Here is a 19,690-nt window from a genome sequence, read left to right as displayed (position 1 = left end):
GCATTTGTTAAGTGACGAAGTTACTGGATGAATATTCAGAAACATTAAATTAAATGAAACAAAGACAGCAGGAAAAATCCAGAAACTTCGACGCTTAACGAACGCAAGAAGTAACCCTAAATCAAAACAAACTTCTCCTCCCTCGGCTGAAAGCGCGCGTGCACAGTCGACGCTGCAGTTTAGCCATTGACCGTACTTAGGCCCATAAGGCCTAATGAGTAAGAAAGAGAGCGCGGCTAAACTGAAGTGCGAAGGAGAAGTAAAGACCCTGCGTGGGAGAAAGCCATGACGCTTTCAAGCTTCGCCTCCCCCGATTTTTCATTCCTGTGTGTGCGATCCAAGAGTAAGGACGCTATTCAAGAGTTCAATTTTATAATTATATTTCTGAGTCTTTAATTTGGAGTTTAGTCTTAATTGTGATTCCGTCTTGATCATCATTTACCAAAATTTTGTCTCATTCCATTTGAAAATTATTTGAAGTCTCCAGGAACAAATAAAGGAATTTTCTGAAATAATTGAATCTAAGAGATTACTTGATTTGAGAGTTTTGATCGTCAACCTTTGGATCATCCCCCTTAACAAAAACAAGTAAGTTGTTCTAGTTAATAATTTAATTTTCCTTGGTGTTTTATCATCACGCAAACAGCTCCGCCGCGACAATCAGTGCGAAGTACTGATCTCCCCCGTATGGGAGAGTAAGCTATCATCCGCATAATCATACAACATTACTTTGTTAGTTCGGTAAATTTATTACTACCCTAAAAAACTTTCCATCATTTCCACCAGGATATATTTCAAATAACTTTTTTACATATAGACTTAATTTTATATTATGCATGTATCAGATCACGTAACCTATAAATGCGATGGTAAATAAAACATACCTTTTGAAGATAAGTCTAAGACCTCTTCCATGACATCCATTGTTGATGATCAAGCCGATATACGATGCACTAATTTTCCACAAATCTCCACTGTTAATTTAATAGCACATAGAAATTGTGCAAAACGTGGGCACTCTCTTTCCCCGTTGGCATGGGCTGACAGCTTTCTCATTTTGGGTGTGTGACTCGCCCAAAGTCGGCGCGCAGTTCGCTCAAGGACCGAGTGTATTACTCTCCGCGAGGTTGGTGGCGCTGTAACCTCACTTTCTCCCAGTGTACTATCCGCGAAATTCAAACTCTCCTATAGATAGCCAACTTTTGCAGATAGCCCAGAGTTTAACGCTCTGTGTTACGGGGCTCGAGACAATTTAATGCCACTGGCATAAGGGACCTTGATCCAAGTGTACATATCCCCAATAAGATATCCCGAGCGCGATACGCTGCGGTTTTTGTCCCTGTCGCTCTGTGGATGAACTGCAGCGCTGCTCCAGCTGCTTCAGATGCCAGCGCAGTCAGACTTCGCCAGGGCTACGTCATCTACGTGCTACGCCTAATGGTGCGAGGGCCGTTCCTTGAGCGCTCTGTTGAGTCGTTGACCCTCCATAGGCTGCGCTAACCTGGGCTGCGTCTTTCCTCGTTCTTCCTCGACCTACGTGAAGCTGACGATGACTAGAGTTCCTTTTGACCTTCGCAAACGTCTCTCGCTCTCCCGCGCTGTTTGCTTCGAATAAAACTGACGCGAAATATATCCATGCATACACACATTCACTCGACCCTAGGACGCTCTGCCCTGACCTCTCCCGGACAACTTGTCACATGTTAGAATTTCAACATTATACTATATAAGTCGATAACCACTACCACAAAATTAGATGCGATGCATTTATTTGCAATAATCAAGTATTTAAAATAAACTATAACAATTTGTTATTGAAGTATGAAAATAATTAAAACAATTCATAAGAAAAGAATTAAAATATTATATATGAGTAGTAGGGGCAAGACTGCTACCGCGCCATGCAACTCCTGCGCCACCAAATACCGACCAATGGTAACGCATATTAGTAGGTCCCTGTTTTACCGGCAGATCATATCGACCCTGCAGCCCGGCCCCCCCATTACCGACCCCCCCTCCAGTCTACTTTATCTGGGAGGCTGACCCCCCTCAGCGTGAGCAGTGGTAGAGTCTACTTTATCGATCTGGGATCGGTTGACCCTCCTCAGAGCGAGCATCGGTAGGTACTTTACGGACCTGGGGTATGATCGGCTATTACTATTATATCGATAGCGATTTGTAGGTTAGGATTAATAAATACATCAAAATATTCATTTTTTATTTTAGTTTATTCAAAAAAAGACAGGTATATTACTTTTAAATACATGTATATTATATCAGAACTTCTAATAACCTTGATATCCTGGCATGGAATTTGTGTTAGTGGAATATTTGTCAAAAGTATTTTTCCACTGTTCACTTTTATTAGTAGGAGTAGAACAAGGTTCTCCACGATACGTATTACATTGTTTATCATCTTGCGCTCTTCTAGCGCTTTTATCCTCCTTGAGAGGAGTGTACGAAACACCTTTCCGATTCATTTTTAAGACCTATCTTGACTGATGGTTTATAACAATACTGACAAATTGATTGTTCGTGCAAGCTTTATATATATAGTTTCATACAAGTTTCTTAACATCACCGCTTATAGGATTATACTTGACAATGCGATCATGTAAAATTAGATAATACGCTGTTGTATTTGCAGGTATATTATTCTTACAATCAAATTCAAGACGTACATCTATAGCGGCTTGTTTAAGAGACTCGATTTGTTTGGAACAGTCTATGACTATGAGTGGTGCATGTTGTATAAATTCTTCTTTACTCAAAAGAGGATCTATTACAATTCGAGAATTCCTGATACCTCTGATAATTGTACTTGACTTGAGTTACTTTCCAGTAGTTCATAAGATCTCGAGGTGGTTGTAAATCACCGAAACTATCAAAGTAAATAACTTCGTTAGCATTTTTTCGATAAGCTACCCAATGCGTGCCAGATCCACTCGCATCATCCAGATTTATGATTGCTGACTCTTTAGCTCGACAACCATTTGCAGGTAGGACATTTCGTATAAAAACTCCACGAAAATTTGTTATTTTCATTAATTTTGCATACTTGAGTACATCATAGTCGGTGAGTGCACGTTTTGGCAATCTTATTTTATCGAAGTTTTTTTTTTCTTCCTCTACACTTTATGTTTTTTCAGAAAGATGCCGAAACCTTTGTGATGAAGTTTCAAAAACAGTCCTTTACCAAAATTCAGCATTTCCATTTTTTCATTATGTTTGTTTTGCTCTTCCATTTGTTTCTTAGCAGCGTTTGCTTTATTTATTGCTTTAGCGATTTCAGCAGCTCCTCCTGCAAGTGAACCTACTGCACTAAGACCAGCAAAAAGTGGAATAAGTGAGGGAAGAAAGCCACTTACTTTGCTAGCAATAGGCAATATACGTGGAACACTAACTTTACTTTTCCCACCATTTTTCTTTACATGCTCATGAGCAATCTTCAACGCCGATTTAATCATTGAGCGAGAGTCATTGCTAGGAATGATTGATTTGGCTGTCGGCTTGATCAAATTTTTCATCGTAATCCTTTTCTTTGAAATCGTTTTCTTGCGTTTGAGAGATCTACCTCCTCCAACACCCATACCAAGCTTAGATTTTAACTTTTTTCTTTCGTTCAAACCAGCGTCACTAGATTTCACTCTTTTCCACGCCTTCTCTGCTAAAATTTTATCAGCTACGTTTCTCTCTTGAATGTTATCAGGATTTTTCGAGTAGGCAATGTCGTGTTCTTTGCAAGCAGCGTCTAGATGAAGCTCGACCCAATTCAATTTTTGTCTTTGATGATATCGCCTGTGAAAAACAGGATAATGTCTTTTACTTGTGTCAGTCATATGCACAAGTACCGAAACATTTAGTGCGTGACAACGTCAATTTGTTAGTAATTTTTCGTCAAGATGATATGAATTTGAAACATGTTTACAACGATCACGTTAATACGGATGTGACATATAAACGTTTCAAAGATATTTTCTCAATGTGCTGGAATGATGGCAATCATAGTTTTCTCGTCATAGACAAAGATCGTCATATTAATGATGGTCGATACAGAAAAGGTTTTGATCAGTTTGTAATAAATATACAGAATACGGGAGAAATTTAGCATTCAGTTGTGAGACTCTAAACTATCATGATGTCTGATTTTAATCAACAAACTACAGTCCTACGTGAAGTTGAGAAAGCTCGAAACGCTGTGAAAAGAAAGTATGATTTATTAAAATAGAATAAATTAGAAGCGGAAATAAGTTTGAATGATTCGTTCAAACCGATTATGAAACCTCTACAAAAGCTAATCGATGTAAGTGAGCATAGAATAAAACAAGAAACAACTTTGCCACCAGCAATTAAATGGAAAAGAGAAAGAAGAGAAAATTGAGACCGATTAAAAAAAAAGATGACGATGCCGACAACGACGACGACTACATTAACGATAATAACGTTGATGATCCTGACGATGATCTTGGAGAATCAGCTTTTGAGTCAGCTGTAGAAGAGCCAGATCAGCATGAGATCGAAGATATTAATAGCGATTCAGATATTTCAGAACATGAACAAACAGTCAGGAGCGATAATATAGATGAAAATGTTCAATTGCTGCTTAATGGACAAACACAAACATTGGATACAGTGTATGGTGTGCGCAAAATGCGTGATGATTCATTGATGATTGGAGACAGTCCTATAAGTTTTAAAAAAGATAAAATTATCGTTGGTAATACAGAGTATGAAAAAGCTACTGGACTAGTTAAGCTACTGTTTAAGAAATATCCTGATGATACTTTAATCACTGATATTGATGAGAAAAATTATGCTAAAATTTTAAAAGATACAAATGCACATAAAAAATACTATAAAGCAAACGAGAGTATTCGAGAAAATTACAGTAAGAAATATACTGATTTTGTGAAATACAATCAATCATTGAGTAGCTTCGTGAAGCTGGAATTATTGACTCAGTATCAAAATGAGCATCGATGTGTTTGAACGTCAACTGATCTATGCAGACGCATCTCGAGGACCACCTGGACTAGGATTCAAGCTAACCAGTGATGGAAATTTTGATTTAGAGAACCGAAAACTGTGTAATGTTGGAGATGCTACAGATCGAGATGATGCAGTAAATTTAAAGTCTGTGAAAAAGATGATTAAACAAAAAGCTGAAAAAATTGTGCAGGAATTGGAGAGTGTAGTGAATGACAAAATTATAAATATTGAGGCTGAATTTTCTAGGATATACTCCAAACTATCAGATTTGCAAGAGAAATTACAAATCTTGGATTCTACTGTAAATATACTTGACAATCAGCATGAAAGCAGGACTAGTGGAGGAACTTCATAAACCTGCTCGACGTACTTATCCACGTCGCTCTGTCCTCATCAAAGACATCGACGAAACATGGCAGGCAGATCTTGTTGAAATGATTCCATATGCTAAGCAGAATAAAGGGTTTAAATACCTGCTCACAGTCATTGATGTATTCTCAAAGTATGCTTGGACTGTTCCAATAAAACAAAAAACTGGAAAATTTATAACTCAAACTATGAAATCAATACTATTGCAAAAAAGAGTACCTAAAAATTTGCAAACTGATCGTGGAAAAGAATTTTACAATAAAGATTTTGATAAACTAATGAAAGGTTATAAAATTCATTTATACTCTACCTACAGTAATCTTAAAGCATCAATTTGCGAACGTTTTAATCGCACTCTAAAAAGCAAGATGTGGAAGTTATTTAGTTTGCATGGCACTTACAAATGGTTGGATATCTTACATAATTTAACTTTGCAGTATAATAATAGTCGTCATCGAACAATAGGAATAGCCTGCAGAAGTGAATAGAGACAAAGTTAATCACATTCTTAATCGAATTAGAAAGCTGAAGAGTAGAAATCATTTCAAGCGAGCTAAATTTAAAATTGGTGATAAAGTTCGTGTGAGTAGAAACAAGGAGGTTTTCGACAAAGGCTATACACCCAATTGGTCAACCGAAGTCCTTACAATAACCCGAGTTTCACCCACGAAGCCCTACACTTATCATCTAAAGGACTATTATGACAAGCCAATAGCTGGAGGATTCTATGAGGAAGAACTTCTCAAAACTAAATATTCAGATATCTATTTGATTGAGAAAGTTTTGAAAAAAAGTGGTAATACAGTTTATGTAAAATGGCTAAGTTTTGACAATACTCACAATAGTTGGATAAATAAGAATGATATGTAAACACATACAAATAAATTATGATTAAATAACTATTTATTGTTCATTTACTTTACATTTCCTTCAATTTTTTCAAAAGTACTGGCATTATAATTTCATTTGTCTGCACAATTCTTCGTCTGAAACGTTCTCGATCACGTGCAGCCTCCTCCCACTTCCCACATCGAGCTTGGTGATGCGCAAATCTCCATGTATACATCAAGTGAATGGTAGGCTCTTCCTTGAATCGTACACACTTCTCTTTGCTGGAATTAAACGTTTCTAAATTGAATTTTGCGTAAAACGTATGTATAGTTATAATTTGAACTTACCCATTTTGTTGTTGTTGTTGTTGTTGTATTTTGTACTGCCCCCAGGCAAGTGTATCTGTATTGTTCTCTTGAAGGAATCTTTTATCGTCATAAGGACTAAGAGCAATTTTTCTCTGTCTAATGGTCTCGACGTTATGATGTTTTGATCTTATAGCATACTGCTCTCGACTCTGAATGCATGAATTTTGTAGACAGTTCAAGTAGTCACTAAATTCAATGGTTTTCTTTACAACTGAAGCCTTAAAGGGTCAAGCCTGGGTTAAATCCTGCAAAAAAACAAAAAGATATTCTTCTTACCAAAAAATGTTTGATTTGATGTAATTTGAAAAAAAAAAATTCTATTGAAAATATATAAAATATACACCATTTTTATCGAAAAAAAACATGTATATACCTTGTAAAATCATTGACCAAAATTGATGACATTTCATTATATAAATAAGTGTTTTCAGTCACTTGACACTGCTTTTTGAAAGATCCGGACCGTCTTCTTTACTCTATCCGGGCTTAAAATGTACCTTAAACATGCCCCCTCGGACCGATCGAGAGACATTTCTAAAAAATATGAATTAAATACTGCTAGCAACAAATTCTGTTGCTAGCAATGTTTAATTGATATTTTTTAGATAACAAATTTGTTGCTAACTATATTTAATTCATATTTTTTAGAAATGTCTCTCGTCATAAATAAATGTCTTTATTTATATTTATCTGTATATTTTCAATAGAAAGTAGAGCCCAGTCAGAGTCACGTTCCTGAAATTCCTCAATATCTGTGAGTAGAGGTTCAATAACATTCGATTTGAATCATTCGTTTAACGATGATGCAGATCAAATTTCATGATTTTGCGTGTTAAAATATTTGATCTCAATGCATTCTTCTTCTTCTTTTTCTTCGTTATTTTTTATGCATATTTTTTTGAATTTACATGACAAAACAGTGTTCACTTTTAAAGCTTTGTCTTTAGCAATCATCTTTTTTATTCCTCTTGAAAATAATATTGATGCGTCTTGTACAAAAGTAAGTACATCAATATGTGTTAAATTTGCTATAAACACAGTCCTCATGCGATTTTCAAAAGCGTTGTCCATATCAATCCAACGCACACGATCAGTGATAGTCTGCTTCTTCTTCTTTATTACCTGTACTCCAGCACCACTTTTTCTTTTAGCCATAACTTCAAGTCTAGCCTTCATACATTCTACTTTTGCTAAATAATATACGCCATTTACAGAAGTTGATATCTACTTGTAACAAATAAAAATTATAATACTTTAATTTATACGACAATAAATGTTTGATATATATATTTTTAAAAAAAATTATAAAACATTTAATATAGAGAGCTATAATGTAAGAGAACAAGTTGGTAAAACAGGAACCTACTAGATACCGCAAATGATTGGCAGCGTAAGATTCTTCTATACAAGAGCAGTGTCAATGTGTGTCTGCGTGTGTGTGTGAGAGAGAGATGGCATCACTAGCGAGAGAGGGGGAGAGAGAGAGAGAGAGAGAGAGAGAGAGAGAGAGAGGGAGAGCGCCGAGTGGTAAAACACTATACAGTAAAGCACGAGTGATACCACTAGTCATTACTAGTCAATGTAATATACTAAAAATTTTGATAAACCTACCATGTCTATAATTCCAATTTCGCTATTTAGCATTACATCATCCTTCAGGAGGAAATCCAATCCTAATGTATAGGTCAAGCTATTCTGTAATAAATTAACAATGAAATTGGTTAATGTATCAATATTGTATAGAAAAAAACAGATGAAGCTTATGATATAGTAGCGAGAGAGATAAATAGATTAATAGGGTTTTTTAGTCTCGCTGATAGGCCCGCATAACGTCCAGCCGAAAGCTCCGCATAAAGTTCCGCAGATAGGCCCGCGGAAAGAGCCGCAGCAAGTCCCAACAATAGACCCTCGGAAAGAACCGCATAAAGTCCCGCTAATAAGCCCGCGGAAAATGTTTCTCGTGCGATTTGCCAGTGTTACGAAGGGCAGCTCTCGCCGTTTTCAGAATTTATGCTCCAAAAAAAACTGTATTCTCCGGGTCTCGACGCAGATCGAGCTCCTCGTGCTGTTTGCCAGTGTCATAAGGCTGGAAAATCGCGAAAAGACAGCCGCAGCTGCTCCAAAAAGACAGCTCTTGACGTTTTTTGAAATTTTACCGCAAATATAAACGAAAGAAAACTGCAGCAGATGCTCAAAAATCGAGGCTTGGCTGTTCTCTTATTGACTTAACCTGGAAATTAAGTGTCTGGAAAATTTTTTAAAATTAGTTGTGGATGTCACATGCAGATCGTCAGACTTTGCGAAAGAATTGCGCTTTTTGATCTCTTCGGCTCTCTTTGTTACTCCGTTCGCCGCCACCGACCTCCTTAGCAACGGCGTCGCGGACGCTGCGCTCACTTCCCCTCACGCGCTTTTTCGCTAGGCGCTGTGCTGGGGGGATTTTTTAGCTCGATGCAATAGCCCAGGAGAGCTACTCCTTTGATACTGCTGATTTTGCGACTGACCAGAGGAACAACGGCTGCAGCTATTACGGCGGCGAATAGTAACAACGAAGGTGAGAGACTTGATAACTTCAGCTACAAGAGCGTGTTCCTTAAAGAATGCATAAAAAATAAAATTATGCATACTTGCTCATCTCGTCAACTGAATTTTTAACTTTTAGAATGATTTGAGATATACTCAAGCATCAGCATCATCGTTAACATTTAATTATCAATGCAAAATATCGTGTTTATGTGTGTTACAGATCGCATAGTTCGAGTAATGAGGGTGAGCAGTAAGCAACCCTAATCGAGTACCGTACCTTTGACAATCCAATGACTATTATGGTTGTTAGCATCCCAAGTACAAGTACCACAATCACCAATAGCACATCAGCATGTACTGCCGTATCAATCTTAACATTAACAGCAGCTTCAGCACCGTGGGTTCAACAACCGCTACCACAGCTGACTTTGAAAGATTAGCAGGTGATGCAATTGAGCAACGAGATAAGCCATGCTGTGTGTGTGAGGTTCAAACTTGGCCGTAGAGACTGTAAAGATAACATCGCTTTCGTTTATTGCTTTCGAACTGTGTGGTTAATGCATTAAAGGGTCCAGCCTGGGTCAAATTCTGCAACAAAACAACAAAATATTCGTCTGATAAAATTTGTTCTTTTTATGTAAATTGAAAAACCAAAAATATCTACTAAAAATATTTACAATATACACTATTTCTACTGGAAAATATCATATATATACTATACAAAATCACTGACCAGAATTCGTGACATTTTACTATGTAAATAAGTGTTTTTAGTCACTTGCCACGGCTTTGTGAAAGATCCGGACCGTCTTCTTTAATCTACCCGGGCTTAAAATGTACCTTAAACATGCCCCCTCAGATCTAATAAAAGACATTTATAAATAATATTAATTAAATGTTGTTAGCAACAAGTACAGTGTGAAAAATATTAATTAAATTTATTAGCTACGTATACAACGTATGGATAATAAAATTTAATTAATATTTTTCAGAAATGTCTGTTATTAGGTGTGAGAAGTCATGTTTAAGGCACGGATAGAGTACAGAAGACGGTCTAGATCTTTCACAAAGCCGTGGCAAGTGACTAAAAACACTTATTTATATAGTAAAATGTCATGAATTTTGGTCAGTGATTTTGTATAGTATATATATGATATTTCTTAGTATAAATAGTGTATAGTGTAAATATTTTCAGAACATATTTTTTGTTCTTTAATTTACGAAAAATAAAAAAATTTATGAGGAGAATATTTTGTTGTTTTATTTGTAGGAATTAACCCAGGCTGGACCCATTAAGTTATTACAATGTTTCCTTAATTTATAAGATTGGTGACTGGAAACAGAAGAAGCTTCTTTTGCTCTACAATGCACTACACATTGGTGATTTATAATGAACAAGGAGACCTTCGCCAGTTCAGTCAGAGGTATACTAAAGAATTATACTTTGCCAGTTGTAAGTTACCACTCATTTATCAAAACCTAAAATCTTGTAATCTTCGCAATAATTGTTGGAAAATTGAATTTTTTTGCGTGACTTGCATCATGACTTCATATACGCATTAAATAAATTTCATACTTTCTACATAATCTAGTATACTTTTCTGTTACAAATTTAATCCATGTAAATTTGTCAAATTTACATCTCATAACTTTATTCTTGCAAGGCTATTAACGATTTAGTAATGAAGAGACTTGTATATAACATCATTCAAAACATTATTCAATAAAAACGAAAATTATGTTTACGTTGACGTGTTTTCTGCATAACACGTGCCATATGCATGTACTTTTCCTTGTACTTTAATGCATAAACATGTTTCTCAGATGGAAATGATAGTTAGGCGACTTCTACGCTACCCCGTGACGACGCTGATTCGCCGCTCCGAGTCAGAGGACTTTGGTTGGTCCGCCGACGTCGGCACCATGGACCCTCATCGAAGTCAAGAATTGGTTGCTCAACTGGAATGAAGAAAACAGTCGTGATTATTTTGATAATCCTCTGGAAAGAGACGTATTCGTAGTGCTGCAACCTTTCGACCTGATAAACGCTATGAAGAAGAAAATACGAACCGTCCGCAACTATGAGAACTTCATCCAACAGTGAACCCATAATCTTATAATTATGTACTGTTTAATTCTGTTTTTTGGCTTCAAATGCAGATGCCGTTGTTGCGATTAAGATGAGAAATCTCAGTTTATTTCTTGAGTTTTGCGAGTTTTTGAAGACCTGTCAACATTTTTTTATTCAATTTGTAAATCTACGTGTGTGAAATTTATTTACGTATATTGAATCACATGTATTTAGAAAATTGAAGGCGTACAAATAAGGACCTGCGTAGAGAAATTAATGTCCTTTATTATTGAATAATCATATTTGTGGTAAAATTATTGTTTGTGTTATTACGAATGTGTATCTTAAACAGAAAAATGTGCATTTATTCTACCGTTGATTAACACCGAAAATCGATAGTCTTATCGCAAATACATGGATAAAGCATGACTCGGATGAAAGAACCAGCTTAAGAAAATTATTTGAAACTTCTTTCTGTGATAACTTTTTTAATTTTGGTGTGAATTATCATAAGTCGAATTGGTGAAATTCTTGTGAAAAATTATTTGGGGATAAGACGTGTGATAGATATTTTAAATAAATAAACTATTAAATTAATGCGTATATAGTGTATGGATTGAAGTATTATTTATAAAAAAGAGTAACGGTTTTGTAAACTTAGCAATTATTGAAAAAATATTTTTGACAAGTAAACTTCGGTCTTGCCACTTTTAAAATTAAAGAATTAAACATTTTCTTTCGGAAACCTAAGCTCTCAAAATAGCCGAGTTTCTTCGAGCTTGAATTTTTATTGTGCCTCATGTTTTCATAATCGGTATTTGTGAAGTAATGTTCTAAAAATACGTTATCAAGTCCCTGAAATAAAAATAAAAATATTAAGTTCATGTTTAGTTCTCTTCATGCTATATAAAATCATTATTTATCAAATAAGCAAAAAAAAAATGTTAACCTTTTGTACACATGAAATCTAGCATTAAATAGTAAAGCTGGTCTGATTTTTATTTTGCTTTTTTCAGTATGACGTATTATAACATTTTTCAAATTATTCCGCTCTTTCCAACGTCCATCTGCTAATCGTATGTATGCGTATTATAGTCTTCATTACATAGTTTTAAATTAAGAGGAATACTTTTCAAATAACACTGCATATCACTGTGAAACAGAAAATTCGTCTCTAACTCAACACATAAATAACTATTTATTTTATAATTTATCGACGCTTCTCTTATTTTACATTTGAAGCATGTCTTAGTTCATTTTAAAAATAACGTTTTCAAATAATCTTCTAGTTCCTTAATTAAACCATCATTTATTTTGAAGTTTGTATTTACAGATTATACATCATATCTTTGTATGTTAGAGTGGTTGCATGCGCATTTGGTCGTTTTTTGGACGGAATATTTATTTAACATCACGCTATCAAATAAACGTACAATATTATCTTTACAGTTGATTAAAAGCCACGAGGATTCTTGTGTCTGAGAATATAATTGTGGTCGAGATTTGCAGTAGTCCATTCTGCTTACATAATAGATGTATCTTGATTGTGCTTCAATATATTTCTGGAAAATTGTGAAAAATTCATCATTTTTTTTAGAAACCATTATTTTAAAAACTAACTTCATAACAAACATAACATAACTTTATTCAAAAAACCTTCAGAACAATGAGCCATTGTAAATAATACTATAATACTGTCTATTGGACACGTATTAACCAATTTGATATTTTGCATCATAGAGGTAGAAATAGGTGGCAAAATCGAACCATTTAGTATCAAATTTCGCCAATGGCCAAAGTGCAGATGCATACAAGTGTCAGATTCTACTAAACTCATGCTCTCATCTGCCCGGAATACTTCAGTATAACTGTAATCATTTTTATTTGCAGATAAACTTTCTATTTCTTGGCAAACACCTTTTGACGTATCACGAACTATCAAATTATTCGAAGGCCTTTGAGTTGCATCTAACACCTCTGCATCTATAGTTGTTTTATCGCAGAATGCACTTTGGCCATTGATGTTTCATTCTGAATATTTAGAATGAAATTTTCTAAATCTTTAGAACAAACTGTTCCTTCAAAATTACAAAGCTGAATATTTGAATCCCCAGAACAAACTGTTTCTTTAAAATTGCCAAGCTGAATATTTGAATTTTCATAATAAACTGTTTCTTCGTAAATGACTTGATCTGTAATATCTGATTCTTTAATGCTTGCTATTGGATTTTGAAAGCTCTTAGCTACTTTAATAGTAGAAACTTGATCATCCAATATTGAATGATTTAATATTGGTGTATCTAACGTATTTGAAGAGACATTTTGATGATTTTCAGATATTTGTATGCTTTCTAAATCAATATCAAAAAAATTTTGCTCCTTAATATCTTTTTTGAATTTTTGATTATTTTTTTCAATGTGCAAGAATCCAAAATTGGTAAGGTAAATTGTCTTTTTATCTTTCAGTACAAACTTTTGCATTATTATTAGTTATCGAATAGATTCCTTCTTTTTTTTTAAATGCCTTAGATCTTGACCAACATCATTACGAGAATAAAATATGTTTTTCATAACATTGGTCCACGAAGGAAACGAATAACTACTTTAAATTAATTATTAAGTCGAGACAATGATAATAATTAGCCTCATTAGTTATTTGGTCATCCATACAACTTAATTCCAAAGCTTTATTAAAAATTCCACCAATAAATAATGTTAGCTTATTACCGGAATGATTAGGTTCAGTCTCGATTTAAGAAGTTTTCACGTCACTTGATTGACAATCAGAAGCAAATTTGGAACATTTCGTTTAATAGCTCTTTTCTCCTTGAACATTCTGTTTTAACCACAGAGCTTTGTGAAATAATGATAACTGACATCAGAACATCTTCAAACTGCTTTGAAGATTTTACTTGTGTCAAATATCCTATACATCTCAAGTAAAAGACGCCAACATTAACTTCAACTGATGTCAAAGCTTTCCAACATTTTACAGCATGTATCAAATGCGCTACATCTTATTATTGTTATTATTATTATTATGAAGGGGGGACCACCAAGATCCCTGGTACTTAGGCTGTAAACCCATTGTACCTACCCCACACCCTTCATCATGGCATCCACTACGTAGGTAAGCCTGCCCTTCTCCAGAAGGTCAATATGGCTCCCGCGTCCAGTGCCCTAATCTCTTCATACGTGGGGAAAAGCTCCCCCAAGCACTGATGTCTGAGCTGCGCAAATTTTGGGCAGTCAGTACATGGCTAGACGTTTCTTCCGCCCCCTCTCACCACCTGCATATACCCGTAGCCTCCTTCCCCATCTTCAGACCGTGGTACCTTAAGCGGATGTGCCCGGTCACTATCTGTGTCAGGAGTCGGGAGTTATTTCTGCTGCCTCCTGCGATGCACTTGGTCCAGCCGACATTGGTATCCTGTCCCATTACCGCTTTGGCTTGTCTGCATCCTTCAGCTCCTTGCCATTCCTTAGTGTGTTCCTTCTCAACCCAGCCCCGGATTTCGCCCGTTAGCAGGCACCTTGCGGCACCTGTGTAGGGCCCCGGCTCGATTGGAGGGTGATTAGCACCCAAAGCTGCAAGTCTATCTGCTATTTCGTTACCCCTGATCCCGGTGTGCCCTGGGACTCAGAGCAGCCTGACCTTGTTATTGCGAGCGGTCAGCTGATTTACAACCACTTTGCATTCCCAGACCAGTCTGGAGGTCGTCCTATGAGCCATGAGTGCTCTAAGTGCCGCCTGACTGTCTGAGCAAATGGTGATAATTCTATCCCTTGCGCCGAGTTCAATGTTCCTCTGAGCGCAGGTCAGTATAGCGTATATCTCGGTCTGGAAGACCGTAGCATACCCTCTAGGGAAAAGAAGGTTCCCCTTCCATCCCTTTGGCAGTAGTACCCCGAACCAGTGCCAGTCTCTGCCCTAGACCCATCTGTGTACCAGACGTCCCCAGTTCCTGGTAGACTATCCCTGCGGGCCTTCCATTCTTCTCTTGTCGGTATCACGACCCCGTATCTTCTTCCAAAGAAGTAGCGTGGGATCATCATATCAGTTTTGATGGAAAATTCCGGCAAGAGATCTACCCCACCCGGGAGCCGGGTGTGCCTCCCACCATTACCTCCCCCATTTCCAGCTGTTTATTTATATTTCAATAATTCATGTACTTAATGGTTCTTGATTTATTGAAATATAATGATTGATTGAAATAAATGTATTGATAGTAATATAATGTTCTTGAATTATTGAAATATAATGATTGATTGAAATAAATGTATTGATAGTAACCCTTGTAAAAGCGGTATAATCTTACCAGCTATTCCAATAACCAATACACAATAATAAATGGATTTGCTTTTTAAGCCATTGTCATAAAGATATTTCTTGACTAAGCTACCTGTAGCATCGATGGATAAAGGCAATCTTTGACTTTATACTTTATTCCAAAATTCTATTTGGTTATCAGTCCAATAAAATATATGAAATGGATTTACTGACAACTTGCGAATGCTGCAGTGTGAAATAAAAGTACTTTTAGATATTGATAGCGATTTGAACTTATCATACCCAATATCTTCATTTTGTGCCTCTTCTCTTATTTTCCTGTATTTTAAAGTAGTATCTAAATCGGTAGTTTCATACGCAGATTTTGCAGTACCAATCAGCTCTAATCTGTAGTCAACAGGTAATTTGTTCAACAAAACAGCTTTTATATTTTTTCTGTTTTTACCAGAAATCTTTTTCTTTCGACTGTGAGGGATAACTTGCGTAGCAGAGGTGTGTACAGTGATTGTTATCTGGTCCTAAATCCTCGATGATCTAACTTTCACCTCTTATAGTAGTTTTGCATTCAGTACATGTACCACCAAACTTAAACTGATCCTTTGTGATATAGCCACCTTTGCAATCGTATGGACAAGGTAAACCTTGAGCTCTAACAATTGCTGCATGCAGATTAGCAATCCAACTCTCAGCCTTTTTTTCTCAGTAAATGATTTGATGATTTCATGCGTTGGTATGATTAGATTAAAATTTAATTCATCACAATCCAAAGGATTTAGATCAGTATTATCGTAAGGAACATAATCTGGATCGCTCTCAATGCGTCTTTTTCTTACATTTTCGTATGTGATTCTAAAGTGATTTTCCAGAAATGTTTTACACTGATGCCGATTGTTATAAACATATAAATGCAGCGGGCTTGCTCTCATGTTCAATCTTAAAGCATTCTTAATATCAGCCCATACTGAGTGCTTATTACTAACTAATTTGTTCTTTTTGAAAATTGTAGGCCATTCTGTAAGCTTTGATTGCGAATCTTCTGCCTTGATTTTTGGTTTTCGGGGCATTCTTTCTGTAATCTAAGTACAGCAGTATCAAATATATAAATTAATGAAAGACTTTTTGTTGTGCTTATCAAAACGAAAAATGAAAATTACATGCTTAAAATGCACAGCAGACTCGTAAGTCTTGAAAATAAAAACTTTTCCAGATATTTTATTAACAAAATAATCAGATAACATTAAACTCGACAAATACGAAGATCAAACGTTGAATCCAATTTTTGTCTACCAACTGCAAACTGTTATTTTGTAACATGTGATAACTATTAAAAAAAAAGAACGACATGTGTTATCATTGTATATGCACTGCAAGTATAAAGTATATCCCAGTCATATGGTATATTACTTTAGAGCATTTCTAAGTATTATCACAGGTGGCGCTGGTGTTTGTTCTAGCGGTTTATCATATCTTCTTTTCTTACAAAATCAATGCTTCTTGGAAATCAGACTTCAAGAATTTTGAAATGAAATCCCTTGATTCGACGTAATATTAGTATTTATACAGGATTACACATTTTCGAACAATATCATCATTGAAGTACGTTTTAACAACAAGATCGTACAACAAATTATAAAAAAATGTCTTAGGAAATTGTCACATGTAAAATTACAATTCAAAAAGGGAAAAAGGGTAAAAGTTAAAAAATTAGTCACAAAGATCGATTACAAGAGATAAGGAAGCACAATGTTTTTGATGTACAAGGGAAAACTAGAAAACTCAGCGATACTGGTTGGTCAACTATTTGTGATAACCTAAATAAAAATCAACTCACCGAGAAAACACATATACATCCAGAAAAGTTGCAATTTTATGTTTCACGATATTGTTATATGATAAAATTAGAGTTAAATAAAAGTAAAGTGCAATTCACACAAAAATTGAAAGAGAGAAATGCATGTGATGATACAGAAATTAAAAAAATGAAAATACGAAAATCTTTGATTTCAATATTCAACAATGTGCTATACAAGCCAATTGTGCAGGAACTAACTTTTTATCCATTTAGCATTCATCATGGAGCAATAATAGCAATTAATTTAATCTCAGATTCGCCTGAAAGTACAAATTTCTTTTTTGCTTCAGTTGGAACATTTTGTAAAAGCTTTATTTCAGCTGATACAAATTTATATTTGTACTCTTTCAGTACCATATTTTTTAACCAATTCATACGTATATCTCAAATATCAACTGGAATCATATCAATGCCATCACTTAATAGTTTTTTCAATAGATTATTTGTTGGAAATATCAGTAATATGCGTTGAGTGTATGATATAATAAAATACTTTATTGGTTAACAATTATTAAAATATGTGTACAAGAGTAAGTGTGAATATCAATGATAACTTTATGACTGCTGCTTGACTGTATATATAGGTATAGATGCTGTAGTAAAGTATAGTCTGTATGTCCTTCCCTTGATGTGCGCTTGGCTGCTGTTCTGCCCGGATTGAAGCGTTGCTGCTTCAACTAGACTGACACTGGCGTGGGTGTCATAAATCCCAGGTAGTCGACCTTTCGGTTTAGGCCTCTCTGTACTGTATATCTGCATCTGTGTATATCTGTGTACATTTGTGCGTACACATTATTGGCGAATTCCAACATTATTAATGAATGGTTTATCTATATCACGTCGAGTTACAGTGCATCATTGTTGGGTTTATTATACATCTGCAAATTCATCGTTCAATATAAATATGACATATGAAGATTATTTGAACACATGTTTTAGATCTTTGACAGCTGGGGATAGTAGTATTTTTGCCAAGATGTGTCATCAACACTGATATAATGCTTTTAATTATAAAAGTGAAAAGATGGGATTGAATGCAAAAAAAGAGTTTAGAATCAGTTAAATTATTTTATGTATACTGTATTTATATCATTTTGTTTACTGATGATAATAATCCTCAGTAAACAAAATGATATAAATACATTTCAAAATTTGTTGCTTAAGATATTTATTATAACTTACAGTCAATTCCAAAGTGAATACACAAAAAAATGTTTTACAGAAATTATGACTAAAGTACAAAATCTTAAAGTGGATGTTACGTATAGCAAGAATAATATTGAAGAAATAGAAAGCACACTTGAATTTATATTAGAAACTAAAAAAAGTAATGCATACTATAACCGAGATTTTTGCAAATCATTAATCCAACTGTCTATAGAGTTTATCATTCGGTCTAGAGTAATGTCAAAAAAATCGAATGATGCCCAAACTTAAGAAAATGAGTTATCACTAGTGAACTTGTATAAAAAAGACTTTAAGGATCATCTTGTTAAAAAGATTGTACCTGACTCGAACATAACTGTAGATAAATATTTGCTATAAAATATAGAATATGTTAATGTAATATTAGAAACTGTTATTAATTTAGCTGCGAAAGAAAAGATTAGAAAAATAAAAAAACTTAATCCAGAAATCAGCCATATTTACCATAAGGAAAATTGAGGAGGCTTAAACAAGCCAATAAAATTAGAATATGGCAGTAGTTCAAGTGAAGAAAGTGTTAACTCAGATACGAGTAGTGATGAAGATGAAGTTGATCCAATAGATAATTGTACTAACAACGAAGTAGAATTTTCTAAAAAAGATGTGAGCACGCTGATAAATTCAATTTATGATTATTTCCTTATTGACAACATACAAATGAAAACTGTTCATGAAAATAATAAAGAAAGTATAAATTTGAGTAGGACTACGATAAAATCCAAAAGTACAACTGTCACACCTACAGTGTTATCGTTGCAAGGACATAAGACAAAATAACAAGACATATGTTGATTTCAAGAACGATACCAAGATATCTTATAAATCATCACCTAGAGTCCACCCTGAAAAAAAATTTTAATTCCATTATCTACAGACCATACTTTACATAGTAAGCCACAAATGAACAAGAAAAATTCAAGCGTGCCAATCCAAAGTAACAATAAAAGAGGTAATAAAATCTTTAACCTTGTCAAGAAATTCATCCCTTTAATCAAAAACCATTAAATCAACCCAAAAAAGGTAAGTTATAAAAAATTATAATGAATCTGTACCTAAAGTGATGAATGGAGCAAGACAAATAATCAAAACATCCAGTTATTTTGATACAGTAATAGAAATTTTCACAAAGGCCTATTATACTATACAAACATTCCAGACTTTTATCAACAATTCTTATTCTAAAACTA

At 34.9% G+C, this 19,690-nt stretch overlaps 3 protein-coding genes across 3 annotated transcripts in view; 2 read left to right on the top strand and 1 right to left on the bottom strand.

The window, feature by feature from the left end:
• The window catches only part of LOC107981889, a 1,212,633-nt gene that overhangs the window by 587,028 nt on the left and 605,915 nt on the right, over positions 1-19,690 (top strand). The gene's annotated exons all lie outside the window — the stretch shown is intronic.
• On the top strand, positions 5,424-6,228 carry LOC103316163. Its single transcript, XM_031924000.1, has 2 exons — positions 5,424-5,491; positions 5,880-6,228. Exons 1-2 carry the CDS (start codon positions 5,424-5,426, stop codon positions 6,226-6,228), a joined length of 417 nt encoding a protein of 138 aa, XP_031779860.1.
• Positions 6,278-6,797, bottom strand: LOC116416282 (protein phosphatase 1 regulatory subunit 15A-like). The gene is made up of 2 exons (XM_031923999.1): positions 6,537-6,797; positions 6,278-6,486 (listed from the first exon to the last, which is right to left on the bottom strand). Exons 1-2 carry the CDS (start codon positions 6,625-6,627, stop codon positions 6,278-6,280), a joined length of 300 nt encoding a protein of 99 aa, XP_031779859.1. The 5' UTR covers positions 6,628-6,797.

Source organism: Nasonia vitripennis (assembly GCF_009193385.2).
Source record: "Nasonia vitripennis strain AsymCx chromosome 2 unlocalized genomic scaffold, Nvit_psr_1.1 chr2_random0004, whole genome shotgun sequence".
In the NCBI taxonomy this organism is placed as follows: Eukaryota; Metazoa; Arthropoda; class Insecta; order Hymenoptera; family Pteromalidae; genus Nasonia; species Nasonia vitripennis.
The sequence above is the reverse complement of the archived record's forward strand: the minus strand, read 5'-3'. Positions and strand labels throughout refer to the sequence as shown.